The sequence below is a fragment of the Physcomitrium patens genome, chromosome 1, assembly GCF_059467195.1.
Source record: "Physcomitrium patens ecotype Gransden chromosome 1, ASM5946719v1, whole genome shotgun sequence".
Taxonomy (NCBI): Eukaryota; Viridiplantae; Streptophyta; class Bryopsida; order Funariales; family Funariaceae; genus Physcomitrium; species Physcomitrium patens.
The window spans coordinates 16,907,437-16,926,156 of NC_143410.1; the positions used below are offsets into that span (position 1 = coordinate 16,907,437).

Sequence of the window (18,720 nt, forward strand, 5' to 3'; positions counted from 1 at the left end):
AGTTCCTAGTTACCCACAAAGCAAAGCTCTGAGGAGGAGTGACACTATGCAGGGCACAATATCTGCAAAAAATTGTTTGATGCCCATGTGATGAGCCTGGTTGCAGCCATAACCACAAGCCTTGAAAAAGAAGGCCAGAATAGTCCACTTCCTGCAATGCTCATAAAATCCATGTGGGGCCATTGGATCTGTTTCCAATTTATGGGGCCTGCAGTTCATGCCCACTACAATTCTATTGTGTGCGTTGTTCTTCTACACTGCTTGGAGAGAGAGAGGAAGCAAGGCTCAGACAGACCCTGCATGTGGCAGAAGAAAACCACTCCACAATGCTATCTGCACACTGAAAACATCACACACAAACATATATTCAAATATACACACACGCACACACACATATATATATATATATATATATATATATGTGTGTGTGTGTGTGTGTGTGCGTGTGTGTGTATATATGTCTATATATATATATATATATATATAGAGAGAGAGAGAGAGAGAGAGAGAGACTGAGACTTATATACATTACTACACAAACATATACTATATATTTGTATTTAGGTGATGACTGAAAGACTTGACTATTTGGAGAATTGCCTGGAGAGAATAGGCACCTATTGAATATCTGCAGTTTGATTGAAGTCTGGGTTTAGTCATTTAATGAAACCAACAAAGAACCGCCAAATAAATGAATACTAGCATGAGTCAGAGGGAAAAAAAATGAGGCAACAAATTTCATGACATGATAGTGCAGTTTTGAAATGAGAGCAGAATAAAGAACGTAAAACAAAATTGTATGGGTTTGTTTGCGAGTAGAACTTTGCAAAACTTAAAAAATTTGGTTTCATTTCAATGAGACCTGTACAATCTTGGCAACTGCTATTTGTTTCTTTTGATTGTCTTGGTGGAGAAAGTGGAGATTGTCTCATTTTATGTTCCTTGTTGAACAAACTGCTCATAGTTCTTGAAGTAATGGTTTATCTAAAATGAGGTAAATTAATGGTAAATGAATTATATTCTAGCACCAGGTGTTTTTAAAATCCAAAAGATTTGAGTGATGATTAATTTCAAAAAATATCTTTGCCTAAAAATGACTGATTTAAATAATAATCATTGAAGTCAAATTTCTTAAAAAAGAAGAAGAAGTGAGTTTGGGACAACTATTTATTAAGTAAAATTTGGATTATATGTGTGTGTATAGATTGCCTTATTTTTCCTGTTGAAAGAATATGTAAAATGCTTCCACGGTTTAAAAGAAATTAGAAAAAATTACAGAACTTTTTTTTATTTAAAATGAATAACCTTTCTAACTTCAAAAAAAGTTTGTCAAAGGAGATATAGAGTTCATTTGAGGTGAAAAATTTAAGGATCATGTTGTTTTAAAAGGTAGGTTGGCAAAGAAGAGGTATTTCAAACAATCAAATATGAAAGTACACTTGACTCTGACCACTTCAAAGAAATTTTGTGCATTATGTTTGCATCAAAATACTACGATGATTAGTCATAATACTAAAATGTTGCTCCTTCTTTTGAAAGGGATAAAATATCTGCTTGGAATTTCTACACCCAAATGAGTGTAATATATAACAAGTATTATACCAAAAAAATGTTGTTCTGAAAAAAAGTACAAATTTAAAATAAAAAAACCGTAATATTTTTATTTATTTATGATTATCAAAGGTGTGGTTGAGTTTCTCAAAAGTGAAAAGCACCTTAAAAATGAATTTTCTACAAAAAAGTAGTTATGTACCATAACTTTCCAATAATGTTAATTAGGATTTGATGTTCTTGAACATAGTAAAGGTATTCAACTAAGAAAACTGAATAAAATTTAAGACAGTTAAATTAAATAAAAAAATCACAAAAATATTTTTTATTATTTTAAAATTATATTTTGCCCATTTTTATTAATAAAAATAAATTTTCAATCATCTAATAAATTAACTTTAATTTTTCTTTGAATTATTATAAATTACCTATATTAACTGAATAAATATAAACAAATAGAAATGTCTTTTTTGTACATTATTTTTTTGTTTTCTTCAAGTCAGTTTTCTCTAAACCTTTTTGAAATTTTAATTTTGTATGATGTGGCCATAGAAATATTTTTGAGAGATTTTACACATTTACAAAAATACTATAAAAGAATTGTAAGATTTGCTCCACTAATATGATGATTTTAAAGCAAATTTCACAAAAACATATAGAATTCAGACTGTCTCCATCCTATTTAATACCTTTCTTTCTAACCCCCCTCCCCACATAATAAATATATATATATATATATATATATATACACACACACACACACACAAAAAAAAAAAAAAAAAAAAAAAAAAAATTGTAAGTCTAAATACCTTTTTGCGGCAAGCTTGGGAGTCCTACATATGTTGTAATGTAACAAAATCCTACCTTACATGATTCTCAACATTCTTGTGGAAGATGAGTCCACTAAAAAGTACCTTGCTACTTTCATTCTTACCCATTGACCTAGAATTGCTTTGTCCATCAAAGGCTTGTTCCATTTTTTAGAAAAATATCAGTTTCTATAGTTTTGAAAGTTGAACTATATGATTTGTCTTATTTGATGTTGCTCTATAACTCTCCTTTAAAAGTTGAGACATTTCTTTGGATGCATATTACCTATAAGCAGATTCTACATTAAAAAAAATGCATAGGACTTTGAATCTATAGAGTTTGAAAATCTGCCTATAGGTAATATGGATTTCACACGAGACAATTTCAATGGATCATGTATGATTTATTTTTACATTTTTCTCTTTTTTCCATTTTCATACATTTAAAAAAAATTGCAACTTACTTTTAACATGACTAATCTTATTTTTCAAAGACTGTGGTATGAAATGTCAAGTTGGTATTGTTTGCTTCAATCAAGTAAAGTTTGATTTTTCATACTACTAGATTCTTACATGCAGTAACACCATTATCATCACATTTGTTTTTACATGTATGGTTATTTCTTTACAAAATACTGAATATTAATGAATTTACTTGGTATTTGTATTTGTAAGCCCAACTCAAAGATTTGCTTTTGATTTGTAAAAGAGAGTATAGCATTCTATTAATTCAACACAATAAGCAATTTTAATGTATTTTCGTTCAGGTTCTCAATTTCTGATGGTATTCTCCTATTCAGATATGCAACAAAATCCTTCTTTTAAAAAAAGACTCAGTATGTTTTTGTTTTTGTTCTTGTTCTGTAAGTTGATTAAAAACATTCTGTTTGAGGCACTTTGTAAAATGTTTTTAAATTTTCAATGGTAGCATTGGTCCGTGGATTATTCCATCATTGAAATCCCTTTATCCTCAAAGTAACAACTTTCTGATGAATTTTGAATAATTTTCTAATGTTTGTCAAACTTTTAAACTGGTACTTTGTCTCTACCATATAAACCCTTTGCAAAGAAACAGTGGTCAACATTTATGCAACTCCTGTATTTCAACATACTTTGCAGGTTTATTAAGACTTGAAAAATCTATTGGATAAACTTCAAATGTAAATACAATTTTCTAGACCTGATCTTACGTCTTGTTTAAAACGACGCAACTCTTAACCCACTTATCTATTTTTGAGAAAGACATTTCTTTACACATCAAAACTCTTAATATAAACTCGAAGGTAGTATAATTTACGTAATGTAATAAGTTGCATGCTCTTCTAAAAGAAGACAAAATCCTTGTGTTGCAGCACAAATGGGTTGTATACGAAAACAGAGAATCTTCACATTCTGTTAACTAACTAAATATAATACATGCCAAATAGTATTATTGAGACGGTTTCCTTTTGTAATTTCTATATATCACGAAGAGTGAGTCAATAGATAATCTTAGGTTATAGAGTCTATTCCAAGGTACCATTTGCTTAGACTTTCCCAACCTAGAAAGTTGGCAGAATGTTTGGGCTCTTGTGGGGTTATACACATGCCAATATAATCTAAATGTTTCATATAAAGAATTATTGCCTCTTTTATTATTATACTATTCTAAGTTTAACGATAAGAGTGGCTGAAAGAGTCACAAGATTTTGCAAGAATATCAAAGAATAGCAAATTTGAATTGAAGTAGAATAATTTCTTGGACATTAACAGAATCCTTTTCTTTTTTTCAAAATAAACCTTTACTTTCATGGTTCCATGTGAAACGAATTGGTCAATCTTGTTCAAAAAAATGTAGGGTTGTAAAAGTATATTAAACATGATGCTTGGAAAGAAAGAGAGGAAGATAAATAAATAGATTAATGAACATTGATAATATGGATAATTGCAAATTTTATGGGATTTTTTGTTTTCTTTTTTCTTTTTTTAATCATATTAAGATAATTTATTTGTGAAAAATAATCCACATGATGATAATTTTGTTGATGTAATTATTCTTGTTATTAGTATGTTTCTTCTATATCCTCAATAAGTTTGTAAACAACACCTCCATTCACATTTAGTATTGGAAATCAACACATTGTATGTGTGTGTGTGTGTATATATATACACATAAAACTAGTTATGGATTGGAAATTTTTCCACTTGTGTTGTGTTTATTTGTGGACTACCACTTTGCTGAAACACAAACACAAATATTGATGTGAAACAGTAAGACATGCAAAAAAAGCTGGCATTTGATGCAAGGAAAGGGGAATCTAACTTTAGAATCTGTGCATTGTGTGGTTGACTGGACCAACTTTATAGTTTCTAACCTCCACAATTCAAGTTAGTGTTGAGTCACCTTTCAAAGATGTTAGCATCTTGATCAAATACGCAAACAGATTAGAAGTTAAATCTGAGCTGTTTGTGGTATAAAAAACAATCAAAGTTGTGGTCATTATCTGTCTATGTATGTGTATATATATATATATATATATATATCTACATATGCACTAGAAGAAGATTTGAGATATGCTGGAAGCAAATTTTTAAAGAATCTAGGATTATGCTAATACATAAGTTGCAATAACTTGAATTATGAAATATTAAAAACATAAAATTTGCAGTTCTAAAAGTGTACAGTAAGAACCAAAGACAATAATTTATTTTCATGGATGGTGGGTACCAAAGATCAGAGTCTTAAGTTTTTAATTCATTTTTTTGAAGTTGAATATTCCTTTTGCCTGATTTCCTACCAATTTGGTCTGTATGAAAACTTTAAATGGTAAGGCTAAATATCTTTTTGAGGGTCCTTGAGCACACCAACAATAAAAAAGTATTAAAAAAATATTTTAAAGCATAATACCAGCAACTTGGGAATATAATGGCAAACAAAAAAATAATAAACAATACTAGTAACAATAATAATAAAACCACAGCCTCATTAACTATGTTAAATAAAATTACTCAAACATGTTAAAAACATATCAAATTTTCTTGTTGACATTTTTAATTATAAATATAGAATATACATGTTGCAAATTTGTGTCTTTATCTGCCATATATATATATATATATATATAAGTATATATCTCTGTGTGTCTACATTAACAGTGTTTAATCATTGAATAGCATGATTTTGAGGATTTTTTTTAAAAAAACATCCATTCATGTTGTCACCCATTTAAAATTACTCATTGAATGTGAACTCATTCTAACCATGTTCCTGAAACACCACTTCAATGTTGGCCTATCATACAATTGGTCTTAAGTCCATCAATAAAATGCAACCCACTTTGATGGAAGATTGTGGTGGGGGAACTTGAAATGGGACTCACCCATGCATCAGGCATTAATCCATCCATTAAAAGCAATAATTTAGATGTTCTCACATCAAATGCCATTTCAAAAAATGTGTTTCAAAATTTGATTCTGTTCTTTACCAAAAACAATTCAGACAAAACCTAATAATTGAGTAGCAAAATATCATTCAAGAGAAAGGACCCCAGAGTTATTTAAAGGACATAAAGACCTTTTAAAAGTATCTATACCCTAAATTTAGATTAAACAGCTAAATCATCATTTGTTGGCTTCTGAAAAGGTAGAACCCAGACATGGATCAAAGGTTACATTACTTCCCAGAGAGGCTTTGAAGTTGCACTATTATTACTCACATTGGGAAACAACTCAGCCATGGGGCTTGAATTGGCAACTGGGTCCAAGTAGGGAATGGACGATTTGAGCTTATGATCCATGATATCACACTAATCTATGTCTGGGTTCCGCTTGATAATTGAGGGTGTGGGTCTGTAAAGATGTAGCTGTTGGAGACATTGTAGCATCACAAAGTGCATTATTGTGCCCTAATTTTAATGTGTGGTTGGGGGCTCCAATGGTGAGGTGTTCAATGCAGCTCATGGGCCCATTCCTGCTTCTCACAGGTTTACTGCAAAATTTCTTTGTTCACTTTTTGGTGAGGGACAGTAGTTTGTGTCAAGTGAAGGTTTTTTATCATCTAAAGTATAAAAGAAATAAAAAAAACACACATACAGACAGACATACAAAAAGAATAACAAAGTTACTTTGTGTGTGTGTGTGTGTGTATATATATATATTTATATATAGAAACTAAAACAAAGCTGTTCAGATTTTGGGTGCAGTTGTTTAATATTATGGAAAGATTCATTCATTCACTCACCCAAGTTCAGGCTCAGATAAAGCGTGAAGCTTGTTAAAGTGCAGAGATATCTTATTTTTGCAAAACAACAAATAAACCTCCACATTTGGTCAAGTTGAAGGATGAAATAGTTCTCATTTGCTGTTGAAAGAAAAATATGAAAAGATTTTTTTTGGGTTCTCTGTAAGTGTAATTTTATTTCTTCCTCGAAAATCATTTTTGAGAAAGGTGGTGCAACTTGTAATGAAGCCTGGTTTTTTGGTTCCATGAATCAATTGATAAATATATAATGTCCATATATATATATATATATATGTGTGTGTGTGTGTGTGTGTGTGTAAATGTGTGCATGGACACACGTTTTTAAGAAATATCTGGAGTGGCCTTGGTGGTAATCACACAATATATATATATATATATATATATATATATATATATATATATATATATATATATATAATCATTTTAAAGGTAAAGTAATGGCAACAATAACTACACAAAAATTGATGACCAACATGAGAGCAGGGACAACCACCAAGTGTTTTTAAAAAAATTAGTAACAACAAACAAGAAAAACCTTATTTCTGCACAACATACAATCCAAAGGTGGCCACGTTCTCAAGGACCTAGACCCCCTCATAAAACCCCTTGTCTGACCCCCCATAAACAACAACCTTTCAACTTGAAGACTTGCCCATACTCCCACTCTTGGACTTTGAAGGGTCTCTCTCTCATTCCAAGTCCATACAATTGATAGGAAAAAAAAGAAAAAAAAGAAGAAGTAAAAATACACACAACAATCAACAACGACAATGCAACAACCATAGAAAATTACCTGCAGAACCAGACTTGAAACCAGATATGATTCCATCTGGGCGGGCAGACCGAGGCCAGGACGGGGGTCCATGATTGAAAGGACACCTGGAAAGGCCACAGCGAGGGCAGCATGGTCAAATGTGGTGACCCAGAATCCCCACAGAAAAACAAACATGCACACACAAAAAAACAATCAACAGAAGGGCACAAAATAGCTGCAGCGTTACTGGGTTCCCCCAAACCCTAATCCGGTGAGCTTGCTTCTGCTTGCACCGACGCTTGCCTGCACCGCCTCGAGCTCACGAGCGGTGGTACTAACAGATTGCCTCACATAAGAGGCTTAAACCAAGTTTAGGGTCTGAGGGAACCCAAGTTGTGAGTTTTCGAACGGGGTCGTTGTTTTTGCGCGTGACCAGTTGCGGGGGAACTCGCATTCGCTCCCCGTTTTTTTGGGTCACCGAGGTGGGGTGAATGACGACGACGTGGGTTTTAGGGACCTGCCAACGGTGAAATTGTGTTGAACGGACCCTGCGACCGGTCGTTGAGCATCTACGAAACCGCGCCTGTTGTTGTGCGCGAACGGAGGTGTTTCCCGTCTGTTGGGCCTCATGGCCGTGGTCTTACAAAAAAGGAGGGAGAGGTATAATTAGCACCTTTGTGCCTCAGTTTAGTGCGAATTGCTCCAATGTCTCATGTTTCTGACGGTCCAGATGTATTTGCTGAGGCTGACCTCTGCGATTCACTTCGGGGTGGAGTAGGTGGATTTTAGGGTGGGAGGAGATACTTCCAGGGCTTGTAATGGCCTGGAAGGGTAGAAAATAGACGAGGTGGTGATACAACTCATTGAATGAGAATGACTTTAGTGGCTTATTGGGGTGCGATCTGCAAGGCGACGGGAGAGTGAGTCTTCGCTGCGACACAAAGACGTGTCATCAAGGACGGTTGAATTTTGTGATAACGCAGGGGAAAAATGAACCGACACTTGGTGGACCTGTGGCCACAAGACGTAACTAATCAGAGGGTGGGCACGTCATACGCCAGTTATTGAAAATTTAATTCTAAAGAAAAGTTTACCCATGTCTTGAATTTCAGACATCTTCCACCTCAGTCCATGTCATTGAAATATCGCGGATAAGATGTTTACTACCAGGGTCGATGTACTGCTAGACTGGTGTTGTTGTTTTAAGCGATGTGATGCGTGTGACGTTTGCATGCTAGAGTTATGACATACGACAGCGATGACGAGTTTGAACAAACTGGAGTTTGAGTTGATCTGAACACCTTCCATGGCATGTGCGCTTTTAACGGTCATCCTGGACTGCAGCTCCGAGCTGCAAGCTGTGCCGGTCACCAAGGAGATTACTGCGGGAGGTGGCAACGTGGAGGCCATTGATAACACGCTTGCATCACGAATCCGCAAATACGTAATGGGGGTTTTAACTGCTGCAGAAAGCGCCGCATATCGCTCGGTCTTTCCCACAACGCCAATGTTTGCAGAGCGGCAAATCCATGCGTCCTTTTCTGCGTTACCACCTCAAAAAAGAGCCAGCAAAAGCTGTGGCGTACCCTCATTTTCAAATATCTTAGAATTTCTCCACGTGGGCTAAACCCCCAATAATTTAATGAGTTCAAGCTCCCCCGGAAGCTGTGATAGTCACCGAATCTGGCCAGGATTTCACAATATATGTGGAGAAAATAAGCCCCAGGAAAAGACCGACTGAGTCGCTCCATCTTAAGTTCTGAAAATTCAGGTTGATTACAAATCCAAGACCCTCGGGAACCGTCTCATTAATCGTCAAAAGGTCGCAGCTACTTCTCACAACTCCAAGGATCATCTGAGAATATTTCAACAGGGGGAGATGAATGATTTTCCGCCAAATTGTGGGAATTATTATTGCATAATTTTCGCAGCATTTTGGCATTGTTTTCAGTAAATAAGCCAGAAATGCAAGCCCGTGAACAGCTCTCGGTGGTTTCAAGGTTGCATGGTGGGCTCTGACGAACCTATTCTGGGACAGGAGCTAGGAAAAAGAAAGATTTAACGAGCTGGCAGTGGGAAGGGCCTTTCCGAAAGCTTTGAGCACCTGGAAGGCTGGATGTTTGATAGGTTACCCTTTTTGGCTGCTCGCGTGTCTGCCAGTTGCGGTTGCGCTGCCATTTTACGCACGCATGGGTATCAATGACTCCCACTGATGACACACAATGATCGCGAGCTCGAGCGAACTGAAGCCTTTCATGGTTTCTGGACGTGAGGGCAGAATGTCAACCTCTGGAATGTGCGAGTGCGTCTTCAAGTGAGCCCCCGGTTAAGTATAGGTGGGGGCGTCATGGTGGAGAGCCTTTTTAACCTGAATCGCTGCTTGTGTATGTTGGCCGAGGCGCCGCCGCAGGATGGGATTTTAGCGTAAACTAGCCTGCAAGGGCTGTCGAGGATTTTATCTAGAAAAGTCGTTGGTGTGTTCGAGGACGAGGTGTTGGCTGCGCTAGTAGTGGATTCTAGTGACGCGGCAGGTTTTGAAGCCCAGGTGGTAGTTGTGCGCAGTGGCCATGACTTGTTAGCTCGGTTGGTTAGGGTGGATGTGACGATAGTTGATGGATTGTTGTGGGAGCGAAGTGGAGGAGTCGGTGGATGAGAGCCGGGAAATCCGGCGGAATTTTAACAGGTTTGCTACTGGGTTGTCTCTGGTGCATGAGGTTGGGGGTGATGAGATTCTCGCCGACATGCGAACAGGCACGGCTCTTGTGCTTGTACAAGTTGCGATCGTTGCGGTGTAAATGGAGGGAGAAGTTAATCAGCAGGAATTTGCAGCCTAGACCTGACAGGATAGAAGAGTCCGATGCGAAGGGCTGCGGATGCCGCATAGGTTCCGGTACTGAATTGCGACGGAGCAGGAGTAGGTGTGGGTTTCAGTTCTGATGGACCTCCCTCCAGGCATTCACCTGGACAGGAGTTGTTTTGGTAGTCAGGAATTCGTCGCTACAATCCAGGCATTGTAGAGAATGAGTCTGGAAAGAGGCATGACAATCGCCAATTTGGCGCTCGGCGGGCTTGCAGCAAAAGGACGCGTGAATGCAGCCCGTAGACTGCGCAGCGGCACAGTAGTTTTCCACGACTTGCAGAAGATACTAGTTTTTTGGATTGTCTTCACTGTTGCAGTTGCGGTCCACGTAGAGGGTCAAAATATTGAATTCACTGTGAAGCCCGACGCCTATTCTTCGAATATTAACCCGACGTTCGGGTTCATCGTTGCGGCGGGAACCAATGGGGTCAACCCATGCGGCACGAATGGGAATCAGTGCTCCTTTCAATGCAAGGTAAGAAGCCGTTCTCTTTCAATTTCCCCACATACCTCTTCGGAGGAACTGGAGCGTTGAATCATTAGTTCACTGCAACTCCAGCGCAAGTTTTGCACTGTTCTTGCAATTCACATTTCTCAACTTGTGACTGTAATGCATCACGAAAAGCTCAACGTCGTGAAGGTCTATGAGGATGCCCAATTAGGTTTGCTTTCGCAGATAGAAGGGAACTTGGAAACTGCGGTGAGGAAACATGTGTGCAATCGGAGAATGAGCTTTCAAGCTTTGCCTTAATTCGGTGCTGCGTCACAAGGGAGTTTGTTAGCCTCCCTCTGTTCTGTGAACCCTGTCGCTAACATCAGTAAATTCCGCATGATGGAAAGCGCCGTGTAATGTTCAGCTGATCCGAGGTGACATTCAGAGGTTTACAGCCAGGGTTCGTAACTGTTTTTAAAACTAATCAACTTTGCAGGTCTCGTAAAGCTTCAGAATAGGTAGGAGCACTAATACGATGCGGATAGTGAGAAAAGTAAATATTACCCTCTCGATGCAGAGGATTCCATGCTGTGGATGCTCACACTGTTCCAGGGAACCAGCAGTGAAACTCGAGTAGTCTTGGTAGACGAGCATGTAGAGCTTCCATGACCTAAGAGTACATAGCTAGTCCGAAGTTGGACGAGTTGATGAGGGTGATCGTACCGAGATGTACCTTTAGGGGAAACCGAGCTATCAAGGTGGAATTTCAATGCCCTGATTCGGCGATCTTTACAGCGCCGGCTTTAGGTGTCGAGTAAAAGAGAAATCTGCTTAGAGGTCACTAATGCGGGGCAGTCGTAGCACGTAGCGAAGTACGAACAAGCCGACTTTCAGCGCTAAGTGAGAGTTAAGTCGGGCTCTAGGTACACTTGATTAGCACCAGCGTTCAGAATTCGCAATGAATGTGGTTAGTTCATGTCTAGTCAAATCTCGCATATTCCAGGAGCTGATGGACAAACTTGTGTGACATGAATGACATTTCTGGCAGCTGGACCAAAGTGTATTCCAAGATTGCTCAGGGGGAACGTATTCCTCTTTCAACCTCACAGATGGCTCTCACATGTTCACCGTCGCGGCAAACACATCTACTGGAACGCCATTGCCACAGAGCATGTATTCATGGAATATAGGTAATTGAATCTGTTGATCAGTGCTTGCGCTTGAAAATTTTGCTTCGACGCGAGTCGTAGCATCGTTCCCGCTTGTGGCGACGCCCTGGCATTTAACCTCACCGCCCATCTGAGAAAGTTTTTGGGTGGATTTTGTGCGACTCAGATACCGTGCCACCCACAGCTTCGGTTGTCTCGGATGCGTTGTACACAAATGCGGTCAACATCACTGTCAATGTCACTTTCACCGAGGTTTGCAGCGGAGGACGCACCTTCCAATGTTCAAGTGTTGACACTTGTGATGTTAGTTGCTACCAACACCCAGTTCTTCATTCTTTTGCATTGTACTATAGCAGGCCTCAAACGTGAATTGTCTGTGAATCAGTATTGTTGTACAGCATTGCAAAAATAACTTTACAGGTTGATGATAGCCCGCTGTCCCTTGGAGATTGAATTGCAATGTGAATGGTTCAGCTGGTAGTACGCGGATCCGGGGCCGTTTTGCCATCGACGCTCAGAGTCGTGACACCAGGGCTGGCTTATTCGTTGCAAGTTGGACTGTCTACTTTAGTTCCCTCTGGGAGGGTATCTCTTACCACAAGCAGACAGATATGCACTGACGGAGCAGGCAACCCCTATCAACGAAGCGCGAACTCCACCATTGTCGTCCGTTTCAGTATGTACACTACATGTCTTATAGAATCCAGTAGGTGTCATTCCTAGTTCTTTTTATTTTAGCATTCTTACGGTAGGATCATAATCTCATTTTCAAGCGAATCCTTGATTTCAAACTAAGTCTTCGTTTCCCTGGTGAGTATAGTTGAGATAAAGTGGTGAAAACATGTGCTGATTATATGTTTATTCTGGTGGGTAATATCAGGTCGTATAAACCCCACTGTTAATCTCTGGACTCCCTTAACGAATTTCCAAGTTGCGATTGGTGATCAATTGCGAACGGTTCAGTCGACAAACTCCACCAGTGATCTACCGATTTATCTAGACTTTAGTGAGCCGATTCAAGGCTCCAGCGCTGAACTCCAGAAACAGCTCACATACAGCTATGGTGTTCTTCTTCCTGCTAGCAGAAGAAGTCGAGGCAATCGTCGGTTCGCGTTCACGGTAGTGCCTTTCTTTCATCAGGAATCTTAGATTTACGCGGTTATGATCGATTTTTCATTTATTTTTATACTCAGTTCCTTGTGGTCTTTCCTGCTTGAGAGCTTCATAGCTATGAAAGCCTGTGTGTAAATCCTAACACAAGCTTCTTGCTCTATCGCAGCTATCATTCAATAACACCCGGACGGCCGCTGTGACAGTAACACTACCAGGAAACACAACAGAGAGTAGATATGGCAATCCAGTGCAAGAAACAGCAAGGGTATACTTTCTACTTGGTATGTTGAACTAACCTCAATGTCTCCTAGTGCTTTGCTTTCATTATGTGCTGTGACCCATTTAGCAGTGATGACCACAAGCACTGACGTTGAGTTTTCTCATCGGCTCTCGTAGACACTGAGAGGCCTCAAGTTCAGCTGAGCACAACTGCGCGTGCACATACACACGATCGTCTTGTGCCCGTTGTTATACAGTTCACGAACCCTGTGTTTACATTTAATAGCTCCGGTGTTACCATTGCTGGCGGAATATTGCGAAGGTGAAGTCAATTTCCTTAAGTTTTTCTTTCTTTCTTTATCTTCTTCTTGATTTATTTTTGCCCTAGTCATCCATTTCCTCCTTTCCCGATAATTTAATGTTGTCTGTGCGTGCATGACGTTGATCACGACATTGCAATCCTAGTGCGTGACAGAAAGTTGTGGTTGCAGTTTCAGAGAGGTTACTAAGACTACTTACGCTCTTGTGGTCTACGCGTCGGAGGGTGCCACCAGTAAAATATCCGTGGCTGAAAATCGAACCGTAGACATAGCTGGAAATCCTAATGTTGCTTCTTCAACGCTGCAAATCATGCACTGTGAGTAAACTCTTCCTTTAGTGGGTTTTTGGGTAATTACTTTAAACTGCTATGGACATGTGCTTAGATGCATAGCGTTCTGTTTGAAAGAAGAATTCCCATATTTTTTGAAATTTAAGCCTGACTCTCATACCTCTTAATTTGTCAGATTATTCGACGCCGGCCGTCTCGATTGCCTTGTACTCATTCATCACAGCAGGTTTATTAGGCACTGCGTTTTTCTCTGGTGCCCTTGCCATCTCTTCCGCTAATCTGGCTGCTGCAGGCGCAACTTTCGGTCGACCAGTTAGTTGTGTGGGCGCAGACGCATCCCGAAATCTTTTGGTGAGGCATCCGACACCATGAACGGCTTCCTTGATCGCCTTCTTGAATGCCCTACTTTAGGAATGCATTCTTTGAACACACGGCTAATCACCTCCTTCTGCATTATCTTTTGTGATGTAGGGAATGGCAGGTCACGTGCAAGTCCTCGCTCTTTCGAGTTTCCTTGCAGTGAGCTTGCCAATTGAGTATGCCGAGACTGCTAACGGCTTGCAGTGGATAATTCCACACGTGAAAACTCCCTGGCAAAAGGATGACAACTTCACAGCAGGCTTTGCGTCTAATGTGCATACGAATCTCTCACTTACCATTCGTCGAAGCTTGCTTTCGGTGTCTCACGTACCCCCAGACGTAGGCGAATTCCAGCTACAAGCTCTTCATTCGGCGTGCATGATGATGCAACAATGGCCCACTCAATATGTACGTTTCTTTTATAAGTCCTTCATTTGACTTCTTCATGGTTATCCCCCCCTGTAAACAAGCACGAATTGACTAAGCATTAGTAAGCAAGACTGTGTATTTACGAAATTGTTCTAACATTTGGAACGCAGGGTAATCTGAACTGCTCTCTCTACAGTGATCGTCTGGCAACAACACACTGGTCTGACGATTACTTGGAAGAAACTCTTCCCCACAAACAAGAATTTCATACATCTCACTTTCACGACAGAAGGCGTTTGGGTGCGAATGGAACAGAATTTGGACCAGCTATGACTGCAGAAGAATACAACTCATACTTTCTCGTAAGCGCTTCATGCACTTTGAACTTGCAATCCTTAACAGCATGCGGACAAGTGTTTTGATCTGAATAACTGCTGTTTTCGTTAAATTTCATGCAATTATAGTTGAGTTACTAGGTTGTTTTCACCAAATGCAAACGTGACTAATACCCTGTTCGCATCGCAGGATCAGACTTCTACTTTAAGTAGTTTAAGGGCCGACTTGCTTACATCGGAATATACTGGGTGGGACGATTTTCTTCGTAACATTTTCTGGCTAGCAGTTATATGCGGCAGTTTGATTCTTCTGCATATTCTTTTACTGTTGTTCCTGCGCTGGAGAACAAAGACTCCTCTTCATGGAGCCCTAAGCTTCCCTCGCTTCGAGCTTTTTCTTCTCGTTTTGGCATTGCCGGCGATCGCACAAGCTTGTGCCTTCATCATAAGTGGTACGTATGCTAATGTGACCTTTGCCCCGACAGACACTTCATTACACACAGCATGTAAACCCCGTTTGAGCTTATGTTTGCGCGGACTGGTGATCACATGTGCATATCAACAGTGTCAATCAAATCCTTGCCTTACCAATGTCTTTTATTTCGAGAAGATAAAAGTACAGTGAATTTTCCTGAGGTCGCTTCTGGGTGTAGAAATTTATCGACACTTGCTGAGAGAACTCACAAGAAGTTATTTATCTTCGGCGATGTTAGGATGCAGTGACAGATTTGCATGTGGGTGTACAGGGGGCACAAAAGCAGGCATCGCCGTGGGGGTAATACTTTTGATCATTCCCGCACTAATTCTTATTATGACCACTGTGCTTCTTATCGTCGGCATATTTTTGGGTAAAAAAGTCCAGTATAAGGAGCTGAGACCACATTTGCAACAAGACGGAAAGCTTCCTCCCCCACCGACTGGGAAACCGTTGTCGTTTGTGACGGGGTCAGGTTATCCAGGCAAGTGGGCGAGAAAGGAAAATACGAGTCCTGCTTTCATTCCACGGTTCGGCATCTTGTTTGAGGATCGTAAGGGTCCGCCAAGGCTTGTCTCGATGATTGAAGACCCAAATCAGCGCAACGAGACAGGTCGTAGCGGGTTCCGACGCTCCGCGACAATGAATTCCGATGATGAGCATGATGAACGGGTTGTGTCACGCTCGTACACATTGTTAGGGGGTTTTCAAACCGCGTACGTTTTGGTGGATATGTTGAGGCGCATTCTCCTAGGAGTGTTCTTCGGTGCATTTCGAATATCAGACGAGTCCTGGACGCAGGTATCATTGGTACTCGCAATTACCACGGTGCAGTTCTTGTATCTCGTAATCACGAAGCCCTTCCAGCGGCGATTTGTACAGTTTGTTGAGACCGTGTCCCTCATGTGCGAGATCGGCATCTTCGTTGCGGCCATGGTAATCTTAGGACTCAATCGACCATACGATCCTCATTACGGTATCGGAATTTTCATGCTTGTGCTGTTCGTGCTGAGCTTCGTGGTACAAATCGCGAACGAGTGGTTTGCCCTTATCCGTCAACTCCTTGCTCTTTCCAACAGTGAAGAAATATCGCCGAAGCAAGGCCTCCAAGCTTTTGCTGCTGGCCTCATGCTGCCTTTGCTTCCAAGGCGTCTATGGCCGCAAGTGAACACGGAAAGTGCGCACACGACCCCGGCACCTCCGAAGCCAACTCCCGCCCCAAGGACTCTCGACGTTGATTCAAGGCCGAGTTCGTCATTTGGTCAGTTTTACACCAGTCCAGTGTCTTCTCCAAGACCCGATAATGGAATCGTCACGCAGGGTTCGAGACCATCAGTTCTAAGTGGAGTGACCAAGTCTGCCAAGCCGGTGATGAACACTACAGACTACTGGCCCGGAGAGGATCTACAAGAATGGGCACGGCAGAATTCACTGGAAAGGAGGAGGCAAGAAACACAGCTCGTAGCAAATCCGATGGTTCAAGAAATCCAGCAGGCAGACCGAGTTTTCTTAAAGTATTCTTCGGGAGCTGCAACTGACACCGTTGTAAGTAGATCGCGGCATCGTCGTAGCCCGCGAGTGCACAGCGACTCCCTTTCCGAAGATCTATCCGACGTTGACATCAGCATGGGGTCACAAGAGTTCGCGCATGCCATTGAAGTTGGGCCTGCGCCTTAATCTTCGCTACCTCGTCAACATTCAACAGTCCTTCTCCAGTTCTATGTTTTTGTTAACTGTGTTTTCAACACAATCGGCCTCGATCAGACATTAAGCAAAGCCATGGCCTAGACATCTTTGCCCAGCTGTGTGACGATTCAGGAGTCGATAACTTCGCAGTGATCGTAATCTTTTTCATTTCGCTCCACCATAGATTCGTCACAGGAAGTTGTTAAAATTTACCTCTTCGTGTAACATGTGGTTTCCAGTTCGATGTAGATTGATTAACATGAACATGATTTCGATCTTCGGCATGCGACCACTTGGTAATTGTTTGAGTCCATGGAAAGTCATCAATTTCATAGACTCAACCAGTCAACAAGTTCTCGCCATTGTAACATGTACAACATTTTCTGTAGAGTTGGTGCAAACCCTTTGTAGTTCTGTAGTGTTAGAGAAAAGCCTAAGTCGGTTGGCTTTTACGGCAATTCTTGAAATTGCGTTCTCGAATTGTACAATAAAATTGGTAGCGTTCATTCATCTCATCATCTCGAGATTTTGTTACGCCTGCTACGAACTTGTTACCGCTTCATTGTCCCCAATAAACTTCACCATATATGCACAGCCTAGCTTCACCAACGTCTTTGTTGAGGTTTTAGTTCAAATAGATTCTGATCTGCTGACACCAATCACATGTGAGCTTTCCACTCAATAGCTATTCGACAAATTTGGGTCTTCTTGCCTGCTTCGTAGGATGCTAGTATCACCCACATTTGCTCATGCACACATTTGCCCTTCTGATCATCACCATCATCATCATCGTCCTCACGCTATACAATGCAGACATCACCGCATTATCAGAAACGCTCACTTGAAATGCACTGCACCTGTCAATCACCCCAGGCTGAGACGAACTCATCTGACGCTTTGTGGCCATTCCAGGGACAGCCTTACCGTGATAGCGTCCAAGATGGGAAATATCGCACGCCTCGGTTTCGTCCTGCGCTAGCGTGGCGCTACAGTGGGTCTCCATTAGCAGGTCCCTGCTTTACCCACTTCGAACTTCGACAATTCCAGCCACGCCGTTTTAGACTCGAAAGCATGCAACAGCGCACTGACGGCGAAAACACAGGTTTCATATAAAGAAAAAACGGGGGAGATAATTAGAAATCTCTAGGTCTCCGTTACACCCAGTGCCAGTGATGACACATGTCATCCGCAGAAGACCAATATAAGGCGTGTCTTAGTTGGATACTGCCTCGGAATTTAACCGACCACGGCACACAAGCGCAGAAGCTAAAAACTGCACATCCACAGCCCCCGGATATCGTTAGTAGTTTGGACCGACGCGGCCATCGATGCATGATTGCATCATGATGCATGTGGGTGGGAGATGCGCTAATGTTCTTTGAGTTCCGCTGCGCAGCGTGCGCCGCACACTCTCACGGCGGCTGCTTATATTCCGACGCAGTAGCGTTTGTAGGCCACAACTGGGTTCCATAATACAGAGCTGACTTGAAGCAACAATGTGTATATACTTAGTTGTTATATTAATGGCATTTGAGTCGCCTCATGTTCTTGAGGTTGATGTTATTTGATGCAGAAAAATGGAGCAAATTTTGCAAATTGAGCAAATGTTTTGGGGTTTGGAGAGTTTTGATTGGTGGTGTGAATATCCTTGTGAATAATTTCAATCCCTTTATCTGTTTGCGTGTGTGTACATAAAATGGAAATGAAATTGTGAACCTTCCTTGCTGCTGAAATTGT

General features: G+C 40.6%; 1 protein-coding gene across 1 annotated transcript; it reads left to right on the forward strand.

The window, feature by feature from the left end:
* The first annotated feature begins 9,594 nt into the window (after positions 1-9,594).
* On the forward strand, positions 9,595-17,493 carry LOC112287037 (uncharacterized). Its single transcript, XM_024529641.3, has 13 exons — positions 9,595-10,689; positions 11,696-11,837; positions 11,983-12,119; positions 12,291-12,492; positions 12,697-12,935; positions 13,096-13,210; positions 13,326-13,470; positions 13,640-13,785; positions 13,934-14,109; positions 14,230-14,526; positions 14,658-14,849; positions 15,013-15,274; positions 15,569-17,493. Exons 1-13 carry the CDS (start codon positions 10,375-10,377, stop codon positions 16,972-16,974), a joined length of 3,774 nt encoding a protein of 1,257 aa, XP_024385409.1. The 5' UTR covers positions 9,595-10,374; the 3' UTR covers positions 16,975-17,493.
* Positions 17,494-18,720: the final 1,227 nt, after the last annotated feature.

Excerpts from the sequence above, each read along its gene's own strand:
- LOC112287037 (XM_024529641.3), top strand. The coding sequence starts at position 10,375 with ATGAGTCTGGAAAGAGGCATGACAATCGCCAATTTGGCGCTCGGCGGG. Across the intron at positions 12,493-12,696 it reads CACCATTGTCGTCCGTTTCA|GTCGTATAAACCCCACTGTT; the intron begins GTATGTACACTA and ends GGGTAATATCAG. Across the intron at positions 15,275-15,568 it reads TTGTGCCTTCATCATAAGTG|GGGGCACAAAAGCAGGCATC; the intron begins GTACGTATGCTA and ends GTGGGTGTACAG.